Raw genomic sequence first — 14,985 nt, 5'->3', positions numbered from 1 at the left:
AGGGCGAGCCCAGTTCCCAACAACAGGCGATGGTCCGTTAACATCCTCCATAAAAGTCGCAAATGTTCCGAAGATGTTTGTGGAGGCGGCCAGAGTCTGGTTGATTTTTTTTTTTTCTCTACTTCACCGCTTTTCAGCGTTTAAGAGCTCTTTCCTCCTGAACGGCGCCTGCCAAACTATGCGGCGTCCTGTGGAGTTCAGAGATGAGGACACGGATTTTTTCACCGAAGCCTAGCGCTTCCCACTTCCTAGCGGTGACAAGGCGCATCAATCTTAATGCGCCCGCGCTGCTGGACCACGCCAAGCGTCGTTACTGTTGCGTAAAAAGGAAAAGAGGGAGAAAAGAAAAGTGCCGTGTTGGAACTAAGCGTGAAAGTAAACACTTTCTGCTTGTTCCTCAGTAACGACTACTTAATGATAGATCAACACCGCATTCAGGGCTTGTTAGCACTTAGCCGCTTTGCTTACTGTTGGTTTGGGTTTTTTTGGGTCGTGGGCAGAAAGACTCGACAAGGCTAACATTGTGGGAATGGAATATCTAAAAGTGTCTAGGGAGCAAAATACAATCCTCAGAAAAATGAAAATGATATATAAAAGAAAGATGAAATAAAAGTCACCTTGTGTGGCAAAATTTACAAAGGAAAAATAAACGATTTTTAAAGAACAACATGGAATAGTTAAGAATGAAGTCAGTGAACAGTTAGTAATATACTGTAAATCTAAAAAATGCATTCTGCTTAGTATTATTGACGACAATGTTAACCGTTAATCAATAAAAGTGACTGCAATACTGCAGGAATTAAAAATTGAATTTTAAAAAACAGATTCTACCACACACATTGCCGGAAGAACAAATGTTCATTCGCCCCTCCCAGTCAAATTGGATTGGGCATCTATTGCTGTCAATGGTAGCCAGTGAGTTAAATGAGAGGCATATAAAACAGGGGTATCAAACATCTGGCCTTCGGTGCAGAATAAGCCGGCCAAAGGGTCCAAGCTGGGGTTGTTCCGCCAGACGGGAAGGCTCATTCATACTGTACATAAAAAAATTTGTGATCTATGTGATCGAGTGCATGCACTACTGCACTAGGCCCAATTGCGTGTCTGCAGTTATATTTGTTCATTTGACCCTTCCTATTCAAAATTGTGCCATCAATGTCAGCCAAGGAAGTGACCCAAAAATGCCATATAACCAACAGGAAGTGACGCCAGATTAACAAGAAGTAACCTGAAAGTACCCAAAAGGAAACGGTCCAAAATGCCTGAAAAACCAAATCCATCCATCCATCCATCCATCCATCCATCCATCCATCCATCCATCCATCCATCCATCCATCCATCCATCCATCCATCCATCCATCCATCCATCCATCCATCCATCCATCCATCCATCCATCCATCCATCCATTTCGGCCACTTGTATCCGGGATTTTGTCCTTTCGGTCACGACCCACAGCTCTTGACCATAAGTGAGGGTAGGAACTAGGGGTGTGACAAAATATCGAAATTGTGATTTATCGTGATACTTTGTACCCCAAAAGGTTATCGATATGCTCCTGCCAAGAATCGAGATATCGTTTTAAATAGGGTTGAGATCTGGGCTATTTGCAGGCCATGACACAGACTGGATGAGTCTTTCTCCAAGGAATACTTTCACAGTTTTCAAGTGAAGGGATAAGAAAGCTGTCGAAAATTTCAATGTAAATTTGTGCATTTATTGAAGATTTAACCACAGCCATCTCCCCAGTGTCTTTGCCTGACATGCAGCCCCATATCATAAAGGACTGAGGGAATTTTGATGTCTTCTTCAGGCAATCATCTTTGTATATCTTACTGGAACGGCACTGAACAAAAATTCCAGCATCATCACCTTGTCAAGAGTCAAGAATCTGCATTGGACAAGGTGTCAAGAGTCAAGAATCTGCATTGGACAGGGTGATGATGCTGGAACTTTTGTTTGGTGCTGTTCCAGTGAGACTTTAAATGGCCCAAAATTACCTAATTCCCTGGCATTGACTGCCACTGACAGCCATAGACGTCCAATCCACTTGAACTGGGAGGGATGGCAGCGAATGAACATTTGTTCATTCACTGCCACCCCTCCCACCCTCCCAGTTTGAATTAGTTTATCACTAGTAGACGTCCAATCCATTTGAACTGGGAGGGATGGCAGCGAATGAACATTTGTTCATTCACTGCCATCCCTCCCACCCTCCCAGTTCAAATGGATTGGACGTCTACTTAGGGGTGGGCGATATGGCCTTAAACACGTATCACGATAAATTGAGCAGATTTACCTCAATAACGATAAGTGACGATAAAGTCGCCCAAGCGGATGGTATATAATTTGAAAATCTGAATCAATGCATGAAATACAGATGAACAGTTTCTTGTTGATTTAGTTACCAGCATTCAATTTGATATATTTAACAATTGTACATGCAGTCTAAACATTAAGTTTATAAAAATGTATTGTAAACAATAAGAATTCAAGTATGAGCATTTATAACAGCGTGTATGGCTTGAACAACGTACATTGTCAAAATCAATATGCCTGTGCAAACATGTCATTCTAACACAAATGACTTGCAGCTTGAACAGTACACTTCAAAAAGACAGTTTATTGTTAATGGCTGCTTTGACATAATTATTCAATACAAGTATTTACTTTATGGTTTCAGGGTTTTTTTTTCCCCCCAGTGCATTTTTTAATAAATGCACGCATACATGAACCTCCAAACAGACAGACAGACACACATTAAAGCTATATTGATCTTCTGCAAATGAAAGACTTTAGATTTTATGATAGCAATAATGACACAGAATTAAGCACATACAGAAAAATAGCTGGGGCCATTTCTCGGTCATATTATAAGTTTCACCGTTGGATTGTGCTTTATGCTGAATGCTTTACCATCACAAAAGCTATCAGAGAAATCACACACAGTCAGATACAAAATAACGCGACATAGTAATTGCTAGATGCAGTCCGTGCCGAATCCACTCATAAAATTCAGCCGTTTCGACAAGGTTAAGCCTGAGTTATACTCCCGCGTTGCGGTGACGGCGTAGCGACTACGGCGTCATTCGACATTCGATAGTTCTGCGGTGAGGGAACGCGTTGCTCTGTAATTCACCGCCAAGCCACTAGAGGGACGTGGCGTTATGTTTGTACGGTTTTGGGGCATGCTTGTTTACTTCCGCTAGTCGGAGAAAAATAAACAATGCAAGATGGAACTCTTGAAAGTAAATATTCTGCTCATCAACACTGAATAAATACGGAACATACAAATGTTGACGGGCAGGCGACGCAGAAGACGGTTTCGAGGCGGTCTGGCCGACTTTTGATGCCGCATAGAGAGTTTTAGACTCGGGTGGAGAGAGCTAGCTGTGGCGGCTAGCTTCAAACTGGCGTCGAGCACTGTGTTCAAGGTCTGCAAAGCCCTCCAGCCTGATTTGTTTGCCGTGTCCTACAACCAGCCAGTGGGAAGCCATAGCAGATTTCTGGCGTCTAGGGAACTTCCCAAACTGGGTTGGGAGGCTTGATTTTAAGGTTATCATAAAAAGCACCGAGGCACTCTCAATCAGTGATGATGTATTGTGTGTGTGAACTGTCTGTTATTGAAAATTAAAGATCAAAACAACTCTTTTGACACCAAATCTGTGCTTTATTCTTCATATACTTGAAACATATGTACACAGTAAATGATGAAGTGCACCAACCAAAAATACGACATAAAGTGATAAAAAGTTGGCAGTTTTTGGCCGACTGGGTCACCGCTTCGTGTGGCCACTCGATTCCGACCACCCACGTCTCGGTGGTTCTTCCATTTATTTATTTTTTCGATCGCCGACCTTGCCAATCACAATAATAATTTCTTGACGAGACTTGCTCTTCGATGATACTCCCGTCAGCTTGGTCCATTTTTGCGTGTAGAAAACAATGTTTGATTCTATTGTACAATGGCGGTGTTTTCGCGGTAAACCGGAAACAACAGTCTGAGCGGACCAATCGCAGTCCGTTTTCGCTACGTCATACGCGTCTACGCGACGCGAAGGTTACAAAAATCGAGAGGTGCGCGTCAGGCTACGGCGTAGGGTCGTAACTCGATTCTTCCTTGACGGCGTAGGTCTGACGCGGAAGTATAACTCAGGCTTTAGAGCCGCTATCCGACTCCATCACGTTCATTTGTAGCGTTAGCCGCTAGCGGCCGCTAGCGTTAGCCTGTGGCCTGGCTACCAGTAGAAAGCACTGAAAGCACAATCTCCGGAAATCATGAGAACAAGGGAGGACAGCAGGTGAAAGTCCGTCTGGATGCCACCAAGAGTCTACTAAATGTCGGGTGAAAGTTTGGCGAACCTCCCTTAAGCCACACTCCATCACGTTTTGCTTGTAGCGTTAGCTGCTAGCGTTAGCTAACCGGGCTTCTGTTTGATTGGCTTCCTGATGATCACGTGACTCCCTACGTAAGTACATTGGCTGCTTTCTTAAAGGGGAATGAACACAGACGAACAACACAAAGTCAAAGCGGGATGAAAAGACTATTTTCTTGTTTTATTAATTTACCGAATTTACCGACATGGTCAAAATTACGTCGGTCATCGTGAAGAATTTCGGTGACGGTAAATTTTCGGTTTACCGCCCAGCTCTACGTCTACTAGTGATAAACTAATTCAAATTCACACTAAAAGCTTGTTTTTCTGTTAATTAGTTGTTTGTAGAATATCCTAGAATGATTTCCTGACCAATGTATCGATAATCGTTGTATCGCCATATCGTCAGATCATCGTGATTGTGAACTTTGTATCGCAACTCGTATCGTATGGTGAGGTTCCAAGAGGTTCCCACTCCTAGTAGGAACGTAGATAGACTGGTAAATCGAGAGCTTCGCCTTTTGGCTCAGCTCCTTCTTCACCACTACGGACCAGTGCAGAGTCTGCATCACTGTAGACGCTGCACCGATCCGCCAGTCAATCTCCTGTTCTCTCCTACCCTCACTCGTGAACAAGACCCCAAGATACAGTACTTGAACTTCTCCACTTGGGGCAGGATCTCATCCCTGACCCGAAGAGGGCACGCCACCCTTTTCCAACTAAGGACCATGGTCTCAAAAATGGCGTAAAACCAACAGGAAGTGACACCAAATCAAAAGGAAGTAACCTGGAAGCATAGGCGGAATTTGACTTTTTGGCCAGGGGGGGCACAACATGTTGATGACCCCAAAACGCAGTGTCAGCAATAAAATTAACTTTACAAGAATATGTATAACAATAAGTTGAAAGAGAGCGTTTTTTTGTTTCCCGTCATTCTTTAGGGAAATTCTAAATCAGGCTGCTTAGGACAGCTATACTTTTCGCCAAGATCGTCATCCATTGAATATGATACACCCGCCGGTGTCGTGCCAATGTAGTTACCCCAGTCAAAAATTGTATCCCCTGGGCGGAGCCATATGGAGGTAGATTTGAGATGTCTTCATTATTCGATCAAAAAAAAAAAAAGTGTTTTAATGCAAAAATAAATTTGAAACTCCCCCCAAAAATTTTTGGGGGAATTTTTGTATTGATTGAAGTCATTTTTTTTTTTTTTTTTTTTGATTGAAGCAACTTTTTTGATTGAAGTAATGTTGTTTGCGTCTGGGCCACATTTTGGCTAGGACATTTGTGTCTTTATTATTCAATCAAAAAATAAGTTGCTTCAAACAAAAAAATATATATTTTCAAACAAAAAAATCACATCAATCAAAAAAAGATAAATTTCAATCATAGAAAATATTTGCTTTTGAACACCTAATTTTTAATTGAAAAAGTTTTATTTTAGCAAGCCTTTTTGTTTTGGGCCATATTATGGGACGGACATTTGTGTCTAAATCATTCAATCCCCCAAAAAGTGGCTTCAATCCCCGAAAAATATTTTCAAACAAAGAAAAAAAAATCATTTGAAAAATAAAATTGCCCTCCCCTATTTTTTTTTTTTTTTTCCGAATAATATGCAAAGCAAATGAAGGTCTAAGGTGCTAGTCACATGATCTGTTTTTGACCCATTATAACAATTTTTTTTTTGTTCATTTCATTCATTTTTGTTGTTTGCTTTAATGCTTTTGCAGCTTTTATACATATATAGGAAAGTTAATTACATGCAATGACACTTTTCGGCCACCAGGCCCCCCCTTAAACTCCGCTTATGCCTGGAAGTACCTCAGAATAAAAAGGAAACAGTCCTAAATGCCCGAAAAATCAACAGGAAATGATAAAAAAAAAATCAAAGGAAGTGACCCGTAAGTATCTCAAAATTACAAAGCACTGACGCAAAATTAACTCATTGCCTGCCATTGACAACAATAGTTGTCCAATTCACTAAAACTGGAAGGACTGGCTGTGAATGCTTTGCACATTGTTCAGTAGCATTCGTTCATTCGCCCTCACCCAGTCAAAATGGTTTGGACGTCAATGGCAGCCAGTGAGTTAACTTATGTGGCCAAAAGTAAACTGGTCCGGTTCGCATGAGATCTAATTGCCATAAATGTGGCCCACGAACCAAAATGAGTTTGACACTCCTGATATAAAAGGTTGACAAATAGTTCAAATGGCCCAAATGTGAGTGTTCATCACGTTGCTCTAGTCTGTGCACATGTGGCAGAAAAAAGCTCCATTTGGTGGTACTGGAGTGTGTGGAGTCCACAGCTGTCTTTTCCACACTTTGAGTCTTCACACGCTTGGGAATCGTTGAAATCCTTCTTGTTTTGTCCTAATCCCAAAGCCGTCATTTGTACTTGGAGCGTGTCAGTTCCCTCAGTATCCTCGGGAATTCTTCTGGGTTTCCCCCCTTTTCCCGTTGATTGGACCTTGGAACGCACTCGCGCTTCTCAGCAACGTGTTTGTTCAGGTGCGAGAGACCCCCGATCCCCCGATTTTTCGACCGTCGGACTCGATACACAAGTGAAATCAAGCACGTGAAATCATAAACGCCGTAAATCACTGTACCTGAAAACAATCTTGAGATGAACTGAAAATTACCTCATAAAATGGTTTCAAACTGGGCTCAGCCGTGCTGTGAAACCAGAAATCGGCACTTCTGTGTAAAACCACCACTTAATTTCCCTTTATGATATTAGTGGAAGGTGTCGAAGCGTTCCCGGTGTCCACGAGGTGGTCCGGAAACATCTACCCGATGCTTTAAAAGTTAACTAGGTTGTTAAAATGAAGTGTGACGCTGATGCGGGTGTCACAAATCGGCAGAAGAATCATAACTAAAACTGGTGATTTAAAAAGTTAAAACTTGGCGAGACATTTCAGACAGCAGAGCTTTTGTTGTTAGAAGAGACATTTTTTTACATCCTTAATCCAAGATGCTAAGCTAATTTAGCATACAAACCAAGTGAAATGAACCTTGAAGGTAAATGAATGATGACTGCCAACATGAATAGCTGGATCGTGACTTTTATAAAAAAATAAATAAATAAATGAAATAAAACAACAACAAAAATATTGACACAACAAAAAAATAGCAGATTTCACTCAGAAACATGCTACTTAAATTTCACATGATAGAGCGGACTTCTTACAATTTCCAATTAAAAAAATAAATTAAATAAAGTCCACTTTATCTTCACTTCTTACCCAACGCTGGTTAGCCTTAGCATAGCAGGTTGTTCATAAGTTCTTTTTATATACGTAAAACAGCTAGCCATAACTTGTTCTTCTGTAATGGCACCTAGCATCAGACGGTGCCTTCCTTGGTGATGAAACCCCCATAATGCCGAACAAGCTAGCAATGTGCTAGCATAAATGTTTTGTCAAAGCAAGCTGTGAATATTGTTTTAAAAATCTGCCAAACCACTCATGGTTAGCCTTAAGTGTTTCTTTGCCTGTGGAATTAAGGGTCTTTTCCTGACAAAAAGTAAGCATGAACCTTTGAATAACCTGACTTCTCAACGACGCAGCCTTGACACCAGTGTTGTCACAGATTACTTGAAATAATTTAATTACTGATTGCTTATTACCCCTTAAAAAGTAATCTAGTTACTTTACTCATGACTTTATTATCAAAGTAAATGTTACTTTAAAAGTAATTTATCATTTCTTACCAATTTTTCTCCCTTTGCTGGCTCAACATAAGAATGACAACAGAAAAATGTCATCGCATGTAATTGACTTTCTGATAATTTAATTTAAAGGGAAAGATCAGAATTTTCACACAAGGCTTAATCTTTGAGGTAGCGGGGGTGTAATTAGTCCATGCAATTGATTTCAAACACCGTTGACTCGCGCTAGCTTAGCCACTCCGGAGCCCCTGGAACTAACAAATAACTGACAAACTGCATGGAATTTGTTTAAACCCTAACAAGCCCTTACCCTAACCCTTATTAAACCCTAAACCCGCTAACTCGAAGATTAAGCCGAACGTCATAAATTCTGAATTTCTGGTTAGGGTTGAGAGGTTAGGGTTGAGAGGTTAACAGCCTATCAGTGCTAATATAAAACAATGCAAGTTGACTGCAAAATAATCAACAACACACAAATAAAATGCACCATGCAAAAAAAACAAAGGTCGGGGCGGGCGCTGATGCATCGTACACACACGCAATAAATTTGGCCACAAAATGTGGCGTATCTAAGCACTTTACACTCAATCGGACTTACAACACATCACAAAGATGCTAAACATGTCACCTTACGGCATAAATGTGCCACACAAAGATTGATATAAAAAATTATCACCGACTTCGTGAGGACGAGCGGGAGCGATGACTACCCGCCATTGCCATGGCAAAGCTATGAAACGGCTGCACATGTACCGACTCCAACCTATCGCTGGAACCCTCCAGAATGAAGGAAAAATACTCACGTTCATTCATGGACGCATACAGATCAATATCCCCTCGTACATCTCATTCTCAACATGTGGCTGCAATCCGCTCGAATGTGCGCACACACTGGCACATGTCAGTCCCAAAACACATAGCGCACGTGACTCGAGACCAAAACAGGAAGACCTATGAGCTGTTACCATGGAAACGAACACGTAGCGGGAACCTTTCTAACATTTTCTATTCAAAATGCTCTTCGTATGTGACTACAATATTACTTTTACTTTAATCAGCATTCACTCCCAGCCATTTTCACCGGAGCAAGGCCCTTCGCTTCCGGCCGTTTCACTGGATTTTAACTTATTTTGCAAGGCCCACAGAAAATTCAGTTCTATTGCTATATAAACATGGGACCCACCAAAAGAAAGATTAGACTCTCTCCTTTCAGCAGGAATAAAAAGTAAGTTCATATCTTCTTCCATTCTTTAGAAATCAGGATTAGAAAGTAGCTTAGTTTGAGCAATTTTCCAATTTCTGATGAAAAAACAGAGAAATTGAGCTTTTTGTGAAAGCTTACATTTCAAACATAACTTTGACTTTAACACAGCTATTTTTGCCTTAGTTACATCTGAATAATGTTTTCCTTTTACAAAATAACATAAACAACAACACCAAATAGAGCTTTTCATAGCAAAGCAACAATTTATTTGCACATAACTAACTGAGATGATGCTGTTGTGGCCAGGTTAACTTTTCCCTCATCGCCGCCTGTCTCATTAAGATGGATTTTTTGGAGTCTCTGCGGGGTCTGCTCGGCGAGCAGCACGGACTCAACGAGATCGTCCGCTGCACTAACGTTCCCGGTCATTCTGCTCTGCGTCTAGTGCCTGACATCCCGGACGTCCTCTCGGTAGTTCTGCTCGGTCGTCCGCCACCTGGCATCCGTCCGCCGGCGCCCCGGCTGTGTGGCCTGGCCGTTCGTTGCCGTTGAATTGGGTTGCGGGTCTTACCAAATTCGCTACTGCCCTCCAGTGACCAGTTTTATTGCTTTAAAATGGATTTTCAGCTTTGTGCTTTGGAGCTCAGTTGAATGAGAACCCAGAGATGTCTCTTATGAGAAAAAAACAAAAAACAAAAACTAAAAGACGTATGGATACGTCTTTGGGACTCTGAAAAAATTAAAAGTAGAATGTATTTATACGTTTTTCGGAGCAAATGAGTTAATCAGATTACTGGTTTGTAAAAATGTATGCGTTAGATTACTTGTTACTGAAGGTAATCAGATGGCAGTAACGCGTTAGTGACAACACTGCTTGGCACTACAATTGCTAAATGTGTGTTCGACAATGTACTTGAAATGACCGTGTTGTTGGGTAATGGAAACTGGCACTAACAGGTAGAGACTGATCACACACAAAGTTAAAAAGTAACCATGATACCTCAGGCCGCTAAACAAAATGAATGAATGAAACAAGGATCCGTGATGTTAGTTAGCTCGTACAAATCTATAAATTAGCTGCTTCCTTATGAAGAAAAAGTAGTGGTTTGTAGTCCGAAAAAGAGTGATTTTACTGAATTCACCTGAATGGACATGTCTGCTTTTGCGTTTAAACTCTTTGTATGTCTTTCTGTGTTTGATGTTTGTGTAGAAGTAGCCATCTTGTGGGCGTCCCACCAGGTGCATCACAGTTCCGAGTACTATAACTTCAGTACGGCCCTGCGACAATCGCTCACACAGCAGCTGACGTCGTGGGTGTGTTCCTATAACGCCCTTTCCAAAAGTCGTAAAAGACAGTCATGAATCCTATTTCCTGTCTTTTTCAGATCTTTTATGTGCCCATGGCCTTGGCTGTGCCTCCGTCTGCCTTTGCCGTCCACATCCAACTCAATTTACTCTTCCAGTTCTGGTTGCACACAGAGGTACTGTAAATATTATGTTAACATGTTGTCAAATCATGTGGCTCTTGTGATTGTATTGCAATGAATTAGTTTGTCACTAGTAGACGTCCAATCCATTTAAAATGGGAGGGTGGCAGCGAATGAACGTTTGTTCATTCACTGCCATCCCTCCCACTTCAAATGGATTGAACGTCTAGCATCATAAACGTCAGCCAATGAGTATATACAGTGGGGCAAATAAGTATTTAGTCAACCACCAATGGTTCTACTACTTGAAAAGATTAGAGAGGCCTGTAATTGTCAAAATGGGTAAACCTTGACCATGAGAGACAGAATGTGGGGAGAAAAAAAAACTGAAAATCACATTGTTTGATTTTTAAAGAATTTATTTCCAAATTAGATCCGAAAATAAGTATTTTGTCACCTACAAACAAGATTTCTGGCTGTCAGAGGTCTAACTTCTCACGAGGTCTAACGAGGCTCCACTCGTTACCTGTATTAATGGCACCTGTTTTAACTCATTATCGGGACAAAAGACACCTGTCCACAATCTCAGTCAGTCACACTCCAAACTCCACTATGGCCAAGACCAAAGAGCTGTCGAAGGACACCAGAGACAAAATTGTAGACCTGCACCAGGCTGGGAAGACTGAATCTCCAATAGGTAAAATGCTTGGTGTAAAGAAATCAACTGTGGGAGCAATTATTAGAAAATGGAAGACATACAAGACCACTGATAATCTCCCTCGATCTGGGGATCCATGCAAGATCTCACCCCGTGGCGTCAAAATGATAACAAGAACGGTGAGCAAAAAGCCCAGAACCTCCCGGGGGGACCTAGTGAATGACCTACAGAGAGCTGGGACCACAGTAACAAAGGCTACTATCAGTAACACAATGCGCCGCCAGGGACTCAAATCCTGCACTGCCAGACGTGTCCCCCTGCTGAAGAAAGTACACGTCCAGGCCCGTCTGCGGTTCACTAGAGAGCATTTGGATGATCCAGAAGAGGACTTGGAGAATGTGTTATGGTCAGATGAAACCAAAATAGAACTTTTTGGTAGAAAAACAGGTTCTCGTGTTTGGAGGAAAAAGAATATTGAATTGCATCCGAAGAACACCATACCCACTGTGAAGCATGGGGTTGGAAACATCATGCTTTGGGGCTGTTTTTCTGCAAAGGGACCAGAACGACTGATATGTGTAAAGGAAAGAATGAATGGGGCCATGTATCGAGAGATTTTGAGTGAAAATCTCCTTCCATCAGCAAGGGCATTGAAGATGAGATGTGGCTTGGTCTTTCAGCATGACAATGATCCCAAAAACACAGCCAGGGCAACAAAGGAGTGACTTTGTAAGGTCCTGGAGTGGCCTAGCCAGTCTCCAGATCTCAACCCCATCGAAAATCTGTGGCGGGAGTTGAAAGTCCGTGTTGCCCAACAACAGCCCCAAACATCACTGCTCTAGAGGAGATCTGCTTGGAGGAATGGGCCAAAATACCAGCAACAGTGTGTGAAAAGCTTGTGAAGAGTTACGGAAAACGTTTGGCGTCTGCTATTGCCAACAAAGGGTACATAACAAAGTATGTATTGAGATGAACTTTTGGTATCGACCAAATACTTATTTTCCACCATGATTTGCAAATAAATTATTTAAAAATCAAACATTGTGATTTTCTGTTTTTTTCCCCCCACATTCTGTCTCTCATGGTTGAGGTTTACCCATGTTGACAATTACAGTTCTCGCTAATATTTTCAAGTGGGAGATCTTGCACAATTAGTGGTTGACTAAATAGTTATTTGCCCCACTGTATTTCACAGACTTTCAATCCTCTAGACCAGGGGTGGGCAAACCGGTCCTCGAGGGCCGCAGTGGGTCCTGGTCTTTGTTCCAACTGATCCAGCACCGAGCTTTTAACCAATGAGGTTTCAATGGAAACAAGAAGCACCTGACTGCAATCAACTGATTGCACTTATAACACACCAGATTGGTGAAAAGGTGTCCTCTTGATGGGTCGCAGCAAAAACCCGCACCCACAGCGGCCCTTTGTGGAATAGTTTGCCCACCCCTGCTCTAGACCTCAAGGCCTTTTATTTACTAATAGATAATCCGAGACCTGGGACCTCTCGAGTGGATCTTCAACACTCCCAAGCATCACAGAGTTCACCATGGTGAAGATTGTCGTCATTTAGCAGTCGTTCTTACCATTAGTCCAAATTTGGTTTCATTGTAAAACGTCCCAACAGGAAGGAACCTCTACTGCATTGACAAAAACTATGGTGGAATTTTGATCATATGGGATCGATTGTTTGGTAAGTAAACTCATTGGAGGCCAATGCTGACGCGATAGTAACGCAACTAATTGTTGGGTTGTGTTTTAAGGTACATTCTCCCCAGAGAAGGACAAGGTGGTGTATGGTTTGGTCTACCCCAGCAACTCTTTTGAAATAATGACAAGTCAGGTAAAAAATGCTGAATAGAGCCAAAATAAACCTCAAGAAATCATGCCTGAAGTTGTTTTAAAGGCTAATTTCCAAATCTTGCTGAATATACCTTCAGGAATTTTTCAAAATCACTCACAGGGACTAGTTTGAGTTGGCAACATGAAAGTCACTCAGGTGACTTGAAGTTCCGCTCTGAGACCCCAAATTTGGCCAAAGTCAGAATTGTCCTATATGCATGTGTGATACATGACTGGAAAGATTAAAATCTCAATTTTCTGGGGGAGGAAAAATTTTGAACAGGACAGCATTTTTGAAAAAAAAAAAAAAAAAAAAATGAAACAGCAAAACCCTATCTGGAGGTGAGAGCACGAGAGAGCAGAATTACAGACGCCATGACTTTAACGAGATATAATCGCGTACTTGCCTTGTTTCAATCCAAAAACTCCATGTAGCATGTATGACTGTAGCATGACTGAGTGTCAAGAACGGCTGTGAATGGTCACAGCTGGATTTTTTGGGGATTTTATGGGTGAAACATGGTAATATAACAGGGGTCGCGAAGCAGAAATCGCTGACATCAAGGAGTGGTCGAGATTTTCTTTTTCATTATATTTACCCTTTTAAATGTGTTTTTTCAAACTTTTTTTGTATGGATCGATTATTTATCATCCAACATATCGGAGAAAATGCGACATTAACAAAAAAATACAAATTGGTGATAATTATGAGATAGATAAACGTGACTTTTTTACAGACATTTTTTTCATTGTGACGTAATTTGTTTAAAAGTTTAAAATATTACAGGAGTGCTCTCAGCATTGCTGTAGAGATTGAAGAGGTGGGGGGTCAGCCTGTTAGTGCTCGGACCATACACCGCACTCTACGCCCTTCTCATCAGACCATAGGACATGGATCCAGTAATCCATGTGCTTTGTTGACATGTCTTCAGCAAACTGTTTGCGGGCTTTCTTGTGTACCGTCTTCAGAAGAGGCTTCCTCCTGGGGTGACAGCCATGCACACCAATTTGATGTAGAGTGCGGTGTATGGTCTGAGCACTAACAGCCTGACCCCCCCCACCTCTCCAATCTCTGCAGCAATGCTGACAGCACTCCTCTAACGAGTCACATTTTGGAGGGAAAATGACAAGCAGTACTTAATTTGGACATTTAGGGATGTACGTAGTTTCTAAGGGGTGTACTCACTTTTGTTGCCAGGGGTAGAGATATTTATGGCTATATTTTGAGTTATTTTGAGGGGAAAATAAATTAACTCTATTATATAAGCTGCACACAGACTACTTTTCATTGTGTCAAAGTGTCATTTTGTCATTGTTGTCCAATGAAAAGATATACGTACTTAAATATCTGCAGAAATGGGAGGGGTGTACTCATTTTTGTGATACACTGTATATACAGTATCTTCAGTAAAACCCACAAAAGTCTTAGGAAGTCATTCCTCGCTTTGTTTTGAAATGGCAGCTTAAGGGTAATTATCAGTGTTCATTGTTCCAATTTTTATGGTAACCATTTTTTAAATTATTTCTTTTTTAAATCTCTTTTAGAAATTCACCCCCTGAAGCCATAGTCGTGTATGTCATGAATAGACCCACAAAAAGTCTCAATAAGCCATGCTCGAAAACACACAGGAAGCCTCCCAATTGGGTTTGAAGTGACCCCTCTAAAGTTAATATTTTTGCCATTTCCTGAGGTAGGGGTGTGACAAAACATCGAAATGGTGATATATCGTGATACTTTGGATCCCAAAAGGTTATCGATATGCTCCTGCCAAGAATCGAGATATCGTTTTAAAAAGGTGTCAATGTTTAAAAAAAAAA

The 14,985-nt window shown here is 41.4% G+C and overlaps 1 protein-coding gene across 1 annotated transcript in view; it reads left to right on the top strand.

Annotated features, from left to right (window-relative positions):
* Nucleotides 1–14,985, top strand: part of agmo (alkylglycerol monooxygenase) — a 119,574-nt gene that overhangs the window by 40,103 nt on the left and 64,486 nt on the right. The window contains exons 4-8 of the mRNA XM_057833811.1: nt 10,457–10,560; nt 10,632–10,727; nt 12,811–12,877; nt 12,953–13,018; nt 13,089–13,168. Of these exons, the coding sequence (XP_057689794.1) occupies nt 10,457–10,560; nt 10,632–10,727; nt 12,811–12,877; nt 12,953–13,018; nt 13,089–13,168 (413 nt within the window). The remainder of the gene's footprint in view (nt 1–10,456; nt 10,561–10,631; nt 10,728–12,810; nt 12,878–12,952; nt 13,019–13,088; nt 13,169–14,985) is intronic.

This window comes from Corythoichthys intestinalis, chromosome 4, assembly GCF_030265065.1.
Source record: "Corythoichthys intestinalis isolate RoL2023-P3 chromosome 4, ASM3026506v1, whole genome shotgun sequence".
Classification (NCBI taxonomy): Eukaryota; Metazoa; Chordata; class Actinopteri; order Syngnathiformes; family Syngnathidae; genus Corythoichthys; species Corythoichthys intestinalis.
The sequence above is the reverse complement of the archived record's forward strand: the minus strand, read 5'-3'. Positions and strand labels throughout refer to the sequence as shown.